We start from the raw sequence: 18,392 nt of genomic DNA, 5'->3' as shown, positions 1-18,392 counted from the left end.
GTTGTGTTCTCATGCTTCTGCTTGAATTTGGGTTAAAAACAATGTTGTGGGATTGACACAGTCATTCTATGCTGGTAATTGATTATAATTAATTCTATTTGAAGATCAATGTTAAAGTGTGTCTGAAATGGGTCTCAGTTCTACCTCTTGTTAACCAGTATTTGTCCAGATTTGTCATGTCTCTGGGTTCTGGGTTCTTAGTTTTTACTTCATAGTGCACAAATGAAAACTTTTGATTTAGTTTCACTCATTGGGTGTCTGTTTAGCTTTAGCCACAAGGGTCTACAGGGAGGGACACAACTCTATGCCAAAATAGGAAGTACTTTTAACGCTGCAAACATGCTCTGCGTGTCTTGGAGCTGCTATTTACAGCTGTGCTGGGAAGATTTTCTTACAATCCCTGAGTACTTCAGGCATATATCTGATCGGTCAAAGGAGGATGCATCAGTAGAGTTCTTCAAGGTGTGAAAATATTAAATGCCACCCTCAGTGCTCTCCCACACAGTCTGATTACAGTCCTACCCTCCTGCTAGCACAGGGAAAACACTTATTTGAAATCTTTCTTCGAAGGAGGAGACGTGTCTTTGGAAAACCCAAATGAAATTCCTAGCTGAGGGCTAGCACAGCTTCAGCGTAACAGCTCTCTGAGCCAAAACACTACCTGCAGGTGATTTCCTCAAACTGGCAGTGCCATGTCCAATGCAACAGCTGAAAGTAGCAAGAAGATGCTTTAGGTTTTATGCCTGCTGCAAACACGGCCAAGAGAACAGAATTCCCTGTGTGGTAGATGTGGAGAATTTTCCACCTCCAGTGAAGAACACAGTGAAGGACACTTGGCTTACTGGTGTGACAGGGTGAGATGGAGATAGTGGGCCCAGAGAATTAGCTCATTATCCTTTGCAGTTCTCAGCTCTGAGGTACAAGGTAATAATTTTATAAGATAATTGTTAGCAGTGTGAGACACTCCAATTGAAAACCTCTGCACCAGGCAAAACACACCTGTATGGCTGCACCGTGTACCTCATCGAGGCAAGAGAACGTGTTAATTCTGCCTGCTGACTTACCCAGCCCATTCACCTTCTTTGAGGACTGAAGCAATCACAGAATGAACTGTGCTTTTATCCACAGTTAGTCCCTTGAATTCACCCTTCTGATCCCTCATGACACTGCTTCAGATCTCAAGGCCAGGATCCTACAATTTCTCAAAGATTATCAGCAGAGGCTGCTCCATGGATCTGTGGAACCACCCCCATGGGTACCTTTTAGAAGCTGCAACCACTAGTTGCACACTGAAGCATGCAATTACACTAGCATTACAGAGAAAATAAGGATGCACAGCCCACATTCCTACACTGTAATGGACACAAATTTGCTCAAAATTTATGCAAGCTCCTTTTATCCCAGGCCATGAATTATCTGTGGGACCAGTGCCTTTCCTGCTTCTTTCCAAACACTTGGCAACGTGGAGGCAGTTGGATTAATATGTTTTCATTTCTGAGTAGGTTAGTCCATGCACATTTTTCCCCTGCACGTAAATGGGAAGTCACAAAAAGAAAAGAGAGAGGTTGATGCTGAGAGGCTGAATCAGGAGGTTAATCCACTTGGAAATACAACTTTTCAATTAATTTGGTGAATTAGAAGGGACATCGTGTTTGCTTGTCTTAACTACTAAAGCATGATTTCTCTTCCAACAGGCAGCCACTTAATGATGAGAGAGGGCTTGTGGTTGTGTATTTGACCCAGGTAAATTGCCAGAGAGTTCAAAAAGCCCCCTAAACATCCTTTCACATAACAGCTGAAGTGTGACTGCATTGCAAACAAGCAGCCCAGAGAAACACGGCTTGAGGCTCTCTCGTGTATCCCCCTTGGTCACCCAGTTCCATTAACTTTCAGTTTTCCTAATTTCATGTCATTACACGGTAGCTGAAGTCTGTCAGAATGCATTAAAATAAAGAGAATGCCTGAGTCAGGCCAACAATGCATTTTTCCCCATGTTAAAAAAGTGCCCTTGCTTTTAGTGTGCTAAAACATAAACCCCTGTCCCCAGAATACAGCAGCTAAAATCCATTGTGGTTTGCATCCATTGAAATTAGATATGCAGTGGATGAATTTGACCTGGAGCCCTTTAAGATACAAAACTTAGATGTGATCTCCCTGTCTTAGGGCTCCTTTTCCCAGCCATTTCTTCCCGGTGGAAATTCAACTTTGCAAGATAAAAAAGGATAACTACTGAATTTGATAGTATGTTCTGCCTGCAAATAGGATAAAAACCCACCTCCCAGGCAACAACCCCTCAGGGCTTGGTTTATTACAATTTCCCCCATCAGTGATGTATATTAAGGCCAATATATTTGAAGGTGCCTTTGACTATCCTTATTTGTAAGCTATGAGCTTTCTGCTCCTACAGTGATAAGGTAAGGAAATCAGGAAACTGGCTCATTGGGATATAACACAAATACAGCTTAATTTATTCTAGCATGATTAGCTGAGTCACCTGCAGTTGTGATCTGAACAACACCAAATATTGTAAATAAACTGAATGGCTTTTACAGTGTCAGTGCTGGGCATGAATCCAACAGCTCCTGGGATAGTCAGCCTAAGGAGAGTATGCCTTTTATTCAGTCTTTCTTTCTAAAATACATTACTTGTCCTAAAGTATGGATGTGTCAGCTTTTAATGATGTACTTAAATATATTTGTAACAAGATGCCCTTATAATTACAGGCAATTACTATCATTCCATCATAATGGAGATTTTTCTTAACACTTTAACCATGTCAAAGTTGCATGTAGAATTAATAAATACAAGCAATTTTCACCTTCATTAATTTATTCAAATGAGCTCCTCTGTGACTTAAGAAAGGAGCAGAAATAATTCCTAGTATCTGCATGTAGTAAAGACAAAAAGTGAAATATTTCATATAATGAGCTGTATCATCCCAGGGCGCACACAGTGTCATTGCTAAATGACATCTCGATTCTCCCCAAATAGTGTTGGTGGAGCTACTTTCAGTGACTGAAAGCAATAATAGCAGTGGCTCCTCTCTAATGCGATTAAACACCACTGAAGTGATGAACTCTAATACCAAAACAGGCTCTAAGGCAAAAGTTTCATGACATGGTGGTGACTTCCACCAGCCCCATAATTACAGCAGGATTGCTCTGAGGCTCCAATTCCACCCTAAAGCCAAATCTCTTTCAATGGCTAAATTTGCCATTTGTTTCAATAGGAAGTTGTAAAAATTTTAATGTCTGCCTTGAATGTCTAGCACAAAAAAACTGCAGAAATCATTGTCATCTTGATGACTGCTTTCCCTCCAAGGGACTACTACAAAAAATAACTGACAAGGAAAGCTTGAAATTATTCTTCCTCTGCCTCTGCATCTGACACTGTCACATATCTGCTAGTGTCATGGGTTAACATCAATTTATGCAAATAAAACCCAAATCTAATCCCTTCTTTCCTCTCAAGCAGCAGCTCCCTCCTTCACACTGCTGCTTTGTCCCCCACAGCTGTACAAACTGTGAACACACAGGAACTAAAAGATTTAAAACCTGACATCCCATCCTCCATGTTGCAGAGCTCCATTTTTAAAGTGCATCAAAGCTGGTATTTCTCTAAAGATCCGATATTTCAGCCTGTCACTCTGATTTCAATCTGCATCCAGGTGCAGGCAAACAGATAGAAATTTAAAATGGGATCCCCCTCTCCCAGCTTGGAAAGAGCCTTGTTTGGTGGCTGAAGACTCCTCATTCCCTCCCACAGGTCAGCTGGAGGGATAAGGGACAAAATCCTGTGCTGTGAGGATTAAATTAGATTATTAGCCAGTGTGTGCATGCATACGTGCATGATGCTGGTGGGGGAAGGATGAAACGGGGAGGATACGAAAGGCTTATCCTTGTGCATCCGCAAAGCAAATCCTTCACACAGTGAGTTATCCTGGCTGTCTTGTCCTGAACAATCCTGCTGCATGAAAGCGCTTTCCAGAGATGCCGCAAACACAGCTGGATTGCCAAGGGCTGCAAACAAAGACTTACTGCACAGGCAGCGCTGGGACAGAGAAAAAGACTGTGAAACAAAGAGCACGTGGAGAACAAGATGGATCCAACTCTGCTGCAGCGATTCCCCAATCTGAAATTGGCAGCAGCCAGTACATGACTTCTGGGAAAAATGTTGTGGGTTTGCTGTGTCCTATAATACATTTCCCCACAGTTTCTAAGGTACCATTTCATTTTTATTGGTATCTACTTTGTACTTACTACCTCTTCCTAAAACACCAGTATTAACTTTTTCCAAACACTATTTGATACTTGGGCTATTGCTTTCCCCAAAGCAAACATATCTGACACGATCTCTCTGGTCTTCTCCAGGAACCCAGGTGCTCTGCAGTCAGCTGAGCCCGACTATTTAAATTAATTTTAAAGCAAATCAGACCCTACACCACTGATAGTCCTATAAAACATAATAAACAAATAATCTGTTGTAACAGATTTAACAACTAATCCAGAAAAGTCTGTCAGTGTTATTGCAAGTGTAGAAACATGTCTCAGGTTTTCATTTACCTAGCAGTGGGAAATACTTCGCTCTCATGGTACCAGGCTGAGTGGGCCTTGCATCGTCTCCTGCAGAAATCCTTTGGCTAATCCACAGATTTAGAACCCACAAAGCAATCCTAAATAGAAACCCAGTTTTTAGACGTAGGAAGAAATTTTTAAATCTGCCTTCCAAAAAAGTGCAATGTAAGAGTATATGTTTTTTGCTGCTGTTGTTGTCTAATTTCTGCTTACCCATATGCAGAAATTCCTCTGCAGTTCGGCGGTGCTTGCTGGGTGCACGCTCCCTAATCCTGGGGGCTGCAGGGCTGCCTCTGCCTGGTGGCTGGGATAACGTTGCCCTCCAGTGGTTGAATGAAAAATCGAGATAAAAGCCCACTGCAGTATTTTTTTTTTTTTTGTGCTTTAGAAATGCATCCAAAAGAAGTCTGCACACAATGAGATTGCAATAGAAAATATTAAGAAGCTACATCATGCTAATTTTTAATTTATTGATATAAAATTATTCCCTCCCTCCCTGTTTCTTGTAAGTATGCAATCTGGAACAATCTTCATCCACAGAACTTCATGCTATTCTTTGGCTCACCAGGCTTATATAGTGGAGTATGGGAAAACATTTAATGAGAAGCCAACACAGCATTTTGGTTTGTCCCTATATGTCAAAGTGTGGCCAAACCCCATTTTCAGAGATCGTGCAAAGCAATCTCTCAATATTACATGCCACTGTAGCATGTAAGTACTTCTCAAAAATAATCTTGATGTTTATTTCCAATAGCATGTGACATAAATGCTGATGAACTAATACGTGGCAGCAAAGGCACAAGGATTTTAAAAGGTACAAAGGCGTATGAAGTCTCAGTGCCCCTCTGAGATGCCTCACAGCTTATATTTTTTTTTTTTGAATATTCAGCATAATAAGGCATTTCCTGTGTTGAAAGCGAAGCTCCATTCATGAAAGCCTGTGAGGGTTCAACACATACCCAGATCTGACTGCATCTCAAATTTAGCACCAAGAAAATGTGACTCACACAATGAGTGCTTACTGGTGTGAGACTTGGGTTCAAGTGATTTGTAAAGCAGATTACAGGGAACCTACTGAACAAAACTAGAGAGTTTAATTCTTAAAATGCTATTCAGTTACCACAATCATAAGAATTTCCTCTTTCATTCTCTGTCTCCCAATTTTTTTAACAAATGAGGCAAGAGTCTCATGACTCCTTCAGTGGACAGACCTAATTTTATCCCAGTTTGGATTGAAATAGACTATGATATTGCAGGACAGAAAGTATCTGCTCCTATTGTTGAACCTGTATCATACTAAACTAAAATAACATAATAAAATATTTGCTTAAGGTTGTGAGAGAAACTTTAATGTCAGAATTTCCTCTCATTTTGGAGCTGGACTTTTGCACCTTTAATGTTCTCTTTGCTTCTTACAGAAAACCGCATTAATTAAATAAAATGAAATTACTTTAAATAGACCCCTCCTGACAGTTACATGAGGTTCAGCTGGGAGGAAAACTTTGGACCCACAGCATATGCTTTTGCCTTTTGAGCTAATTAAATAATTGACAGCTGTGGAAGACTGTCCATTTACAAAGGTCATCTGCAATGAGGCAGCAACACAATTAACACGAGCAGCAAAAAGTAACTCAAGATAAAACAGGAAATGTCAGAGAGTGCTTAAATAGTAGAGATGTTTTCAAATCAACTGAGCCAGATGAATTCCTTCCAAGGTAAATATAAAACTGGTGAAAGCAAGCTCAGGAGTATTAATAATTTCCCTTGGAAAGATGTGTGAGATTACAAACATAACATCTACTTTAAAAAAGGATGAGAGAGTGCAAAGATGTCAGGGAGTTATACACTATTTGTGTTTCAGATGCTGGAAAGTAGCACAGCAAATAATTAAACCTTTGATAGGTGCTCAGAAAATAATAAGTAAAAAAAAAATGAGGATTTTTTTAAAGGACAAATGGTGTTAAATAATACCACACCATTTGGGTTTTGTTTGGTTTTTGTTTGGTTGGTTGGTGTTTTGTTTTTGCTTTGTTTTATTTTGTTTTTAATTTGGAGAGAGAGAAGGGACCTTTCTAGATAGGAATTATTTACCTTGATTTTAATGAGGCTTTGATGCTGGTTTAAATTACATGCTCATATGGAGGCTGGGAAGTGTTGTATATTTTGGTGTATGATAAAAGAGCTGCAAAAGCAGCTAGAATGATATATCTAGAGCAGTGTAGAGTTATATCTAGAGTGTCTAGTGGTTATTTGCAGAGGTGGCCATCTTAGGCTGAACACTGTTCTTTCATGATGTGGCTGAAGACAAAATGGTGCTTAAGAAATCTGGAAGTGTCACCAAAGTGAGGGGGATGGTAAGCACAATGACTGAGAAGATTAGAACTAAAAAAAAAATTATAATTTCAAATTTCATGAATGGACTGAATCAGGAAAGAAACCAGGATTCAACCTCTTAGACAAATGTGTCATTCAGTTCATCAAGGATAACAAATAGCAGGTGGAAGAACTACTGGCTGGGCAGTCATTCTGCAGGACAGTACGTATGTGCAACAAAAGACCATGATTATCAACTGGGACTTGTGTACAAAGGGTAAATATAATATGGAGAAAAGGGGTTGTAAACACAGTTTGCTTGCTTTCCCCCTCTGTGCCCCTTGATGAGGGTGGTGTATGACATCCAGTGAAATTTTTCTTTCTGCCTGAGCAACGTGTAGTCACTGCATAGTCTGGAAAAGAGAAAGGGAGTGGTTGGAGGGAAAGAGGAAGCTGGAAATTCAGCAGCTGGGGTGGGGGACAGTGAGGAGGAAAAGCAACAGTGATGTTCTTTTCAAAGAGGAACTATAAACACTGAGCCTCAGAGTATCTCAGCTCCATGCAGAAGAATTTGTGGAACTATTTCTCCTTTGTGGTGCTGTAGGATTATGAATTCTGGGTGTGCTACTTTGAAGTAGCTCGTGTGTCAGCTGTGATCCACCCATTTGTCACTGTTCAGGAGCCCCTCAGTTGGAATGTGCCTGGCAGGATGCACCAATATACTCTCCTAACTCATTACCTCTTGTTATGTTTTTCTTTTTTTGTTTTCAAGCAAGGTTGGATGATGTGATATAACCCTATTTAGCTTTCTAATTTTCCTACTGTAGAGATTTCTTTGTTTCCTAATAGACTAATTTCCTTCCATTGCATGAGCTAAGCTGAAAATGGACAGAGCAGGCAGATGAATAGATGGGAGCTGTTAAACCCCCTGAAGGATTTTTTTAAAATTATTTTTCACTTTATTAGAGGCACAGTTCTGTAGTGTGTCAAATGTTCATGAGTTACAGACAGAGGATAAGCCCTGGGCACTTACAGCTGATCCTCAAAGTCAAAGACCAGTTTTGCTTTTGAGAGTGGAACCAGTTTGAGATCTTTTCCCTGCGGGCGTATTTCACAGAAACAACTAAGGAAAGACTGTTTGTTAGGCTTGCATCCCTTGGGAAAGACCATCAGGAATCACTAAACAGGCATAATAAATACTAGTGTTGGTCTGCACCACAGTTTTGGCATATGCTTGCAAGCAGGTGTTCGGAAAGACCTCTTGGGAGAAGACAACTGTGAGCACCTCATGAAACCCAGTGCAGGAAGATGCTAACAGATGTGCTTCCAAGCTTTGTTTTGCCTTATTTGGGGTGCCAATTTCCCATCTACTTTGTCTTCCAGCTTGCTGCCAAGCTTGTACTGATGGAAATACAAAGTGTCAAAGTGTCCTTGCCCTGCTTTGTTTATCTCTGCAGGAAATTCCTAAGTTTGCAGTTAGTGCCCACTTTTATGTATGAACCCAGGCAAAGAGTACGTAATGATTGCAAACTTAAAACTATTTTTCTGTAGAAAGTTCTACTTCGCGTACCTCCTTCAATAAAACTATTGGGCAAGATTCCATATGGCTATGGTATTCTTCTTTCCACCAGGCGTTTATCCAAAGTTTTACCCTGTGGGTAAAGAAGGAGGAAGGCCAAGTCATCAGTCTACTTTTACATCAAAGCCATTCACATTTGCTCAGAGCTGCCATAAGCAGCTGGGTCTCAGCTATAACTGTCTGGATAATACATTTCTACTTGTAAAAAAATCCTCCAAAAATGGGGAACAATTTTCCTTGATGCCTTGTAAAGGCATTGAGAGAAGTTAAACACAAGACAAACCCTTCATTACTGCTTCCCAAGAGCTTGCTTATTTCATTCATCCAGGCTTGTTTTTTGAGGGAGACATAATCCAAAAAGAAGTGAGCAGAGCAATGAGTGAGAACCTAACTGGAACTGAGGTCTGATTCACTTTGGTGTAAATGAGATTACAGCTGATCACTCTGGATCCTGAGTCCTCTGAGATATCACACATTTATCATTTATACCCAGAGACTGGCATTCTGTAAAATGGAAATGGTCAATTAATCACAAGCATCTTTTGGCAAGCTTTTGCAAGCAAAAACTTCAAATCTTCATCCAGGCTAACCAAGCTCCAGTGACCCCAGATGGAGCTGATTAGTTAGATCTGGTGATTGCCTATAAGGGAGCTCTGTGCAGACTCGCAAAGGAAAAAGGAAGTGGGGATTAAGGTTTGTATCAGGAATGATTAGATAGTTTTTCCTTTGAATGGTGGAAACAGCTCTGAGGAAATCTGACAGCATGAAGGTGCGAAGGGGGAATGTTTGAGTTTATTGTTTGTGTGTTTTGCCAGAGAGCTAAAAGCCCTAATTAATGTCAGACTGAGAGTTAAAGGATAGGAGCATCACAGATGGAGTTTGATGGTTACAAGTATCTGCAGTTTCGCTCAGACTTTGTAAAGCAACAGGGTGCTGGTACCTGGGCTGGGCATGCAAACCTCCTGCAAAGCAGAGGTTCCCACTTCTGGCCCAAATTGGATTTCCTTGAATAATGTTTGCAATTACTGCTCTAGCTGTGAGAGTTTGGACCAAAGTCTGGGATTCAGCTTTTGTGTCAAATCTAGGATTCAGAGAGGACTATGAAAGGGTTTGTGTCAATATTCCATGTCAGCACGTGGGGCAGCATAAAAATAAAATGTTCATTGATTATGATGCCTTGCAAAGCACTTTTCTGCTGCTGTGTGAAAAGCCACTGCTGATGAAATTGATCAATTCTTGTTTCTCTGTTCTTCCCTCTTCTGTGTGTGTGAGCACATCTGTGTCTCTTGCCTAGACTGCAAGCTATGCTGGAAATCAGTTGGACTGGGGTTTTCCTTGATTGTGAGCCTAAGGGAGGGCTTTTGGACTAAGATAACATCAGGAATAATAATGATAGTAAGCAGACCTGATTTTCTTGGCTGATTAATCTGAAATCTCCTTAGAGACATTCAGGAAGACAATGCATGATTTTCTCTGGCAGTAGCTGACTGGGTGTTTTTGTCTACTGGTTTCCTCTAAAACGTTTTTCATGTTGCCAAGCTGCTCTGTTTCTTTGATATGCAAAGCACTTTGAAGAGAGAATCCCTCAATTACCAATATTCCCAAAGCATGGCAATGTAGTAAGGAGGGAAAGGAGATTTTTGTCTTCAGACATCTCTCAATATAAAAAGGAAACACTTGTGTTTGCAGGGTTGTTCTTCTGGTACAAGGTTTTTGAAGTGTTTGTGTGAGATTTACTCTTCTGTAGCTATAGTAGTATCACTACTTTGTTCTCTGTTTTGAGAATACTAATGGAAAATAATGTGGGTTTTGAGATATATCTAGAAATGAAAGAACACTGGTAATAATACCCTCAAAGGGCATGGGGAAGGTAATGCAGAACAAGAAGTACTCAATATATCTGATGAAATATTTGCTATTCTCATACATCTCTGATAATTTAATATCCAACAAGCACCAAGATATACATGATATAACATGCATTATACTTGGACTTTTTAGAGTGAATGGGTTCCAGTTTAATCAAACAGCCTGGATGTAATGTGGTTCACAAATTCTCTCTGTTGTTCATGGTGGGGGAAATCTACTGTTTAATGAAACAGTCTTGACCTGCTGGTGATTCCTGGGCAGAATGCAACTTGGGAGGCGCTTCCAGCCAGCCCAAAGCCTTGTCCTGGCGGCGATGGAATGGCTGCTCCCCCAGCAGGCTGTGTCCTGTGGGACTCTGCAGTGCCGTGAGGAGGAGGCTGGAGAGCCCTGGGGACAGGCCCTGTGGGATGTTTGTTGTGCTGGCTTGGGCTGGTGTAGAGTGAATTATCTTCACAGCGGCTGGTATGGGGTTGTGCTTTGGATTTGTTCTGAGCAGAGGTTGACAACACAGAGATGTTTTTGCTGTTGCTGGGCAGGGCTCACACAGAGCCAAGGCCTTTCCTGCTTTTTGTACTGCCAAGGGGGGGCCCTTCCCGTGTCCCGCCGCCAGGCGGCGCTGCCCCCCCCCCGCGGAACGCGAGGCGCCGCCGCCGTGTTCCGGGCGGAGCGCTGAGTGCGCGCACCGCGCCCCGCAGCAGCGCCATGGCCCCCGGCGGCAAGGTACGGATGGGATGGGATGGGATGGGATGGGATGGGATGGGGAACGGGGGGCGCCTGGAACACCGTCCCTCACTCCGGTGACTCCTCCCCGGGCCGGCCTCCGAGCTGCCGGTGCAAAGCTGAGCAGCTGCAAGGGAGCGCGGTGTTTTCCCGCAGCAGTGATTGCCATGGCGCTTGCTAAAGTAACAGTGGAATTGGGTTTGCCCCCTTGAAAATGCGGTTTGCGCGCCTGTTATGTTTTAAGGAGCCGTGTTGGTGAAAGCTGCGTTGAGGCCTCTTCTGATACGGGGCAGTTCAGTACCAGTTAAACAGAGGGTTTGTGTGTGTTTAACGCAGGTGTGCTGCTGTAGCCGTCTCTGTCTTTTAATAACTCTTTATTATAACTACTTCGGCGCCGAGAGATCAGAGATAAAGGCAGGTTTGTTCCATGTCCGCCGTTATGGGAGCTTGGGCGAAGGGGGTTGGTTCGGCTCAGGAGTGACAGTGTTGTGCTACAGACACACGTGCTGAGCATCTTAAAAGTGTCAGCTGAACGCGGCATTGCCGGTGCTCGGAGGTGAGAAGCGCAGAGGTTATAACAGATACGGAGATGTACAGAGGAGGATTACCAATAGAGGACCTGCCCCCCTCCCTTCCTCTTCCTGACAGAAGGAGGATTCCACGTACCCGCATGGGCACCGAGCTGGGAGTTTGCTGCCTCCCAGAAGAGCATGTCAGCACTTGCCGCTTGATTGTCTTTTGTAAGCAAAACAGCAGCTCTTCACTCCTGCACTGGTTTTGGTTTCTTTGCTGTCTTCTTGCCAGCTGTGAAGGAAATTTTACCTGTTTTGGACAACAGGATTGATTCAGCTGCCAGCCACTGTGTGTCCTGAGGCAGGACAGCAACAAAACAGGGCTCTGCAGTTGCTGATAGAGTAATTCCCCAGGCTGGCAGGTAAGCAGCAACAAGGCTCTTGTGAGAGTGAAGTGCAGCCTCAGTTACAGCCTCTGCTCCACTCTGAGCTTCTGCAGAGCTAGCTGACACCAGAGACATTCATTCCTGGCTCCCAGACAGGCCACTGGTGGAGGCAGAACGAGGAACAGAGTGCCAAGACTGAGTATAACCTCCTGGTCAACTCAGGCTCCTCAGCCTTCTTTCTTTCTTTCTCTTTTCCTTCTTCCTGTTCTCAGAGGACGCAGGGAGTTAAACCAGTGTTTGTTACGCTGACAGGGGAGGTGCACAATGTATCGTGTTCTTTTGGCTGATGCTTGAAAAGGTACTTGTAATTGCTTGCAAGGCCGTATGCAGAACAACTTAGACCAATACCTTTTTTTTATGTTCATTCCTTTTGCTTTGCAAAAGCAGACTGTGCATCTTGTGTCACTTCACAGTCTTCTAATTTATTGTCCACGTCGTTTTGGTAGCTTCACTTCTTACAGAATTGGATATATTTTGTATTTTAAAAGAAGGTGACTGGTTCCAGTCTAAGTAATACCCAACTTTCCTGTGTTCTGGCAAACAGTAATTTTTTGCAGGCAGTGTAATCTAAGCCACTGGCAGCCCACGAAGCAAGATTTTGTATGTTTAGGGAACCTTGGTTTAATCAGTGACAATAAATTTGAGCTGACCTGGGTGGTGCTGGACATAATTTTGCTGAATTCCTCTTGCAGCTGTATTCAGATGGAGGATAAAATTATTCAGATTAATCAGGGTAAGTGGAGTCTGTGGAAGAACTTTAGAGGAACTTTGCAAGACTTGAACAAGAGAAGTTACAAGAAGCAATTTTACTGTATTCATATACTAGTGTATAAATCAATTTAGGGGAAGACTTGTGCAGTGTTATGTGTAAATCAGTTAAAGTGATGATCAGAAATGCAAAAACATAGGCTAGCTTGGGGGATTTAAACCCATAAATTAAAATTGGAATTCATCCTTTGCAATTTTCAATTAAAATATCTCTGTTTAATTTCCTAGTGTAGAAGAGCCCTCAGATCCCTAATACATTTGTGGGGTTGTACAGAAATTGCCCCCTTGACAGATTGTGTAAAGTAGGATTTTTTTGGTATTTTCCCCTGGAATGTCTGGAACATGGTACAGGATTAAATAAGTTTCTGAACAATGCAGTTATACCAGTTCTGCCTTCCACCATTGTATCATATTAAGAGTTACTGTAAAAGAAACCAGTAGTGATACAGTTTGATTTTCAGGTTTTTTATGTACCCTTTTAACATTTTAAGTAATTATGTTTATATTGGCCCTTTTTCATTCTTATTCAGTGTTGTCTTTCCTTTCCAGGTGGCAACAGTGCTGTGCCTGGATGTGGGCTGTACAATGAGCAATTCTTCCCCTGGTGAAGAGTCCTCACTTGAGCAAGCCAAGAAGATTATGACAAAGTTTGTGCAACGACAGGTATGTGTGACTCCATGTGTGTAAAAAAAACTGTTAAAAAGGGAGGAGAGGCAATAGCATCAATGAAATATTTTCCTCATTTACTAGTAATTGAAATAAATGAGAAATGATTAAGACTTAATCTGTTTTTATGCAGGAGTAACAGTGCTCTTTGTTTCAGCTTTGTTTTTTGTGCATGATTTTGGATTGGTCACTCTTTTTATTCAGGGCATTGGAAACTTTTAGGGAAAACAACTGCTCCTCTCTCTCATTCCTGATACAACATTCCTAATTTTCAGCATTCCTAATCCCACCCTGCAGACTCATTTAATGGACCGAGTCAGCCAATTTTACTTGTTTTTCCTAGTTCTCCTCATGTCAATATATTAGTTTAATTATATCTCCCCTTAGTGAACTCCCTGTAAGATGGCATTTTGAGAGAATAGCATTGAAGTAAGGAAAAGTAAATCCCTTGTATTTGATATTAGTTCATGTTGCTGGAATGTGCCTCGTATAGTTGTGAATAAATCCACCTGTGTTTTTATACCTGTTTTTTTGTTTTCTGTGTCTCCAGGTTTTCTCTGAGAGTAAAGATGAGGTCGCTGTAGTTTTGTTTGGCACTAATGGTACTAGGAATGGCCTTGCCAGTGGGGACCAATACCAAAACATTACTGTACATAGGTCACTAATGCTGCCAGATTTTGATCTGCTGGAAGACATTCAAGATGTGATTAAAGGAGGCTCTGAACAAGCAGACTGTATCCTTTTGCTGTAGAACACTTCTTGAACAGACTCAGCTATGGAGGAGACAGGAGGCCAGCATTGTGAAATGGGCTCAGATTTGCCTCCCAAGTTTTAACTACTATCAAGAGTTAAGCTAATTTGTGGCTGTAAGTTTGTCCAAAAGCAGATTAGCTGCTTTTTGACATTCTTTTGGGCTAGCAGATGGAGTCTTGGCCTTTGGGAATAATTGCTTTTATGAAGTGTTCTGCTAATTAAGGAGAACAAAGATAATATCATTTTAGGCCTCAAATAAGCCATGTGTTTTTAAAAATAGCATTGCAGAATTTGGTTTATGCTTTTTAATCAAATAAAAATATTATTTATGCAATGTATCAGCACAAGTACCAGAAACCAGACTGTCGTGGTTTAAGCCCATCTGGCAGCTCAGCCCCACGCAGCCACTTGCTCACTCCCCACCAGCAGGATGGGAAGAGAATTGGAAGAGTGAAAGCTGGAAAACCTGTGGGTTGAGATCAAACCAGGTTAATAGGTAAAATAAAAGCTATGCGTGCAAGCAGAGTAAAACAAGGAATTCATTCACTGCTTCCCGTGAGCAGTTCAACCGTGTCCAGGAACACAGGGCTCCATCAGACCTTAGACCTGGGAAGACAAACACAAGAACTCTGAATGTCCTCCCTTCCTCCTTCTTTCTCCAGCTTTATGTGCTGAGCATGATACCGTGTGGTGTGGGATATCCCTTTGGTCAGTTGGGGTCAGCTGTCCTGGCTGTGTCTCCTCTCCACTTCTTGTGTACCCCCAAGCCTCCTCCCTCGCAGTGTGGTACAAGAACCAGAAAAAGCCTTTGCTCTGTGCAAACACTGCTCAGCAGTAACTAAAATATCTCTATGTTATCATTGCTGTTTCCAGCACAAATCCAAAACACAGCCCCATACCAATTACTGTGAAGAAAATTAGCTCTACCCCAGACAAAGCAGAATAGAGATTTATCAGATTGATTAACATATAAAATACTTCTGACATTACCAAAATCACTTCCTGTTTTGAATGTTGTTCATATTTGAATGTATTCTGTTGTTAGTTGCACGAGGTGTAGAGTTTTAAAAGAAGGTGATTTATGTAGTGTTCCTTTGTGTGTGTCATGAGCATTACAGTTCAGTTTCCTGGGTTGTCTTCCCTTTTTCTGGCCATAAAATGATTACTGTGAGCTCCACTCAGGTAGTCAGAGCTGTTTCAGAGAGGTGTGCAGTCAGTCAACTGGCTCACATGTTCCCAGGTGTGATGAGGAGGAAGCCATCAAGAGATTGTCAGACACAGGTGGTCTGAAGGAAAACTTGCAGGAGAAATTGGTATCATATATTTGTTGGTCGATTCAAAGGAATTTTCTGAAGATTATATTGTCCTTCATTGGACTTGAGCCTCTCATTGACAGTTAAAGGACTGGGATCTGAAGCAGTCTTTTTACTGTTCCAGCAGATAAATGAGGCAGAAATAAGATCGCAAAACAGACAAGTTATATAGAAACCTCTTGCACAGTAGTTATTTTAAAAGTTTCTCAGAAGAGTGTTCCTCAGCTAAAATGCACGTTTGTCAGTGTTTGGGAGGGAGTGAAAACATTAAATTGTTTAAAAAAAAAACCCCACTTGTGACATGGTTCATGTTCTAAATGATATTTTTCTTAAATTTGCTTAGTTCTGGATGCAATTATTGTGTGTATGGACTTGCTTCAGAAGGAAACAATGTGAGTATGTAACTCAAAGCCTTTTACACAATTCTGACTGCACTTTGAAGCTGATTTGATCGGATTGCCAATATTACATATCCAGTATGTGTAAATATGGAAAGTGCTTTTTTTAAAGTACCAAACATTAAAAATAAACAGCACGCTAAAGGAGTCTATCTCTGGAGTCCTCATGAGACATCTGACTTCTCCAGACAATCTGAGAGCTTTCTGAGGCAACCGGTAACTTTGTAGTACAGTCATGAGACTGTTCATGCCATTATAGAAGGCACAAAGGCTTTACTTTCTGTCACATTCTTTGTGATCTGTTTTCAAAAAGCATTAATTCAGATGTTAAAATGCTTAGGAAAGGGCTATCATATTTATGTTGTGTATGGTACAAATTAAACAAGAAAGGTGACTTTGTTCAGCCTAGCATTTTAAAGCTTGTTGGAGGTAAGGTTTAACTTTGTAGATATGCAGACTATGGGAAATGAACTTGTAGGATGAAATACCGTTTAAGGTGAGGAAAAATATTGAGACAAGTGTTACAAAGTTGTCAGTGAATGTGTTTAGCTGGAAATGTGTTTCTAACACTCAGCGAACTAGTGGTCCAGGGAAGGGAAGGTGACTGTACTTCCTCTCAAAGCAGAGCTTGAACATGTTGCTAAAAAGGTTATATGATCTAACTGTGAGTGCAGAAGATGAGACTTAGTGATGCAATTTGTATTTTTGTGAATAAGATCTAATCAGTGTGGAAAGCTATATGAATTTAATGGTTAAAACTGAGTTGTGAATTAAAACCACTGTATTTATGTATTAAATATCTATGGAGCAACTGCTTCTGTTGTTTTGTAGGAAGGTGCCTGTATATGCTAAAACCTTTAATCTGGAGTTTGCCTTCAGTTGAGAAAATACTGTAGGGTAAAAATTCGAGGAAATCACCCTTATGCAAGAATATGCAGGTCTCAGCTGTGTCACTTTAACTGAATTTTGTTCTGTCACTGGCAGACCTTCCTGATGTGTATTGTTACTACTTCTTAGTACATTAAGTGATCTTGAAAGTCCCTGTTATCCAATGAATCTACTGAATTAGAGTACTGAAATGGAATCCCCACCAGCAGCAGTCATTTAAAATACATTTTCACAAGAACATACTTACAGCTGCAAAGGAAATATCCAGTGTAACCAATAAGAAACCTAACATATTTTGTTAGCATTTTATCTACATTGGTGAAAATTGGCAGAATTCCACTTGTTTAGATGGAGTTAGCGATTTATACAGTCACAGAGCTGGAGTCCTCAATTTTAGAGGGTAGGAGGGAATAGAGGCAATCATATAAAGATAAAAATCCTCTCATAAATACGATAACCTATGGTAGAATAGCTACTACCAAGTAGGTTTATTTGTTTGGGTTTCTTTCTATTAGAAGTTAATTACTTTGGTAAAGTATCAGTTTTGAAAGGAAATATTTAGCAAAAGGCCTTATAGATAATATTTTCAATATATGTATTTTTTCTCGTACTTTAAGAGGAAAGAAATATGAGAAGAGACACATTGAACTATTTACAGACCTTAGTAGTCCTGTCAGTGAGGATCAGCTGGATATTATCATTGCTAACTTGAAGAAAACAGGAACTTCACTTCAGTTCTTGTAAGTATGAAAGTGGCTGTTACACACGATGCCATTTCTTTAAAGGGACACTGTTATTCTTTCTTTATAATGATCTTGAAACAGCTGGTGGTCTATTGGTGAATGGTTTCTGTAGAAGTGTACTAGTAAGTAATGTGATTATTATAAGTACTTATTTGATACATGCCATGAAATCCAGTTCTGGACCAAGTCCTCTTGATTAAGTGACGTGCAAATAAATGTGAAGATGATGGCTTCTTCTCCACTTATGCTTATAGCTTAGAGCCACAGTCTAAAATGAGAGACAAAAGATCTATATAAGCAGAGAAAGGGGAAACAATGAGCCAGAAATAGCCTCAGAAACAGTGGGTTTATCACAGCAACAGCCTAGATCCTTTTAGGTGAGGAATTTACTGGCAAAAAATAATGAGGTTGTGTTGCAGATATTTATAGCCTGATTCTGGTGTCAGTGGAAGAGCAAGTCTGAAGAGAGGGGTTATATTCACAGCAATGGGCTTGGAAAATGGAAACAATGTCTTACATGTTATAACAGGAGTCCCGTGATTGTCATGGTATGGGCATTGATCTGAAGATTCAGTGTTTGTGCTGAGATCTGTATTAGCTGTTGCATGTGATGGTAACATAGGAAGCCACTGGCCTTCTGGAGAAATTTATTTAAAAGCAAAACTCTGTGAATGTTAATGTTTGCTATTTATAACAAATAATTTCACAGGAGAAAGTTAAAGCTGTAGTTTTACTTCTGGCCATTTTAGTATTTACTTTTACCTAGATCCAGCATTCTGTAAAGAAGAATGTTTGAACTTAATAAATTCATTGAAACTATTTACCAACCCCTCTGCAAGATAACAGAGAG

The 18,392-nt window shown here is 40.9% G+C and overlaps 1 protein-coding gene across 1 annotated transcript in view; it reads left to right on the top strand.

Moving 5' to 3' along the window:
• The first annotated feature begins 10,991 nt into the window (after window positions 1-10,991).
• XRCC5 (X-ray repair cross complementing 5) overlaps window positions 10,992-18,392 on the top strand; it is a 50,656-nt gene continuing 43,255 nt past the window's right edge. The window contains exons 1-5 of the mRNA XM_050339826.1: window positions 10,992-11,055; window positions 13,331-13,444; window positions 13,998-14,181; window positions 15,857-15,905; window positions 17,417-17,539. Coding sequence (XP_050195783.1) covers window positions 11,038-11,055; window positions 13,331-13,444; window positions 13,998-14,181; window positions 15,857-15,905; window positions 17,417-17,539 — 488 coding nt within the window. The 5' untranslated portion in view covers window positions 10,992-11,037. The remainder of the gene's footprint in view (window positions 11,056-13,330; window positions 13,445-13,997; window positions 14,182-15,856; window positions 15,906-17,416; window positions 17,540-18,392) is intronic.

This window comes from Myiozetetes cayanensis, unplaced genomic scaffold, assembly GCF_022539395.1.
Source record: "Myiozetetes cayanensis isolate MyiCay16 unplaced genomic scaffold, myiCay2020 scf9, whole genome shotgun sequence".
Taxonomy (NCBI): domain Eukaryota; kingdom Metazoa; phylum Chordata; class Aves; order Passeriformes; family Tyrannidae; genus Myiozetetes; species Myiozetetes cayanensis.
This window is presented reverse-complemented; position numbering and strand designations above follow the sequence as displayed.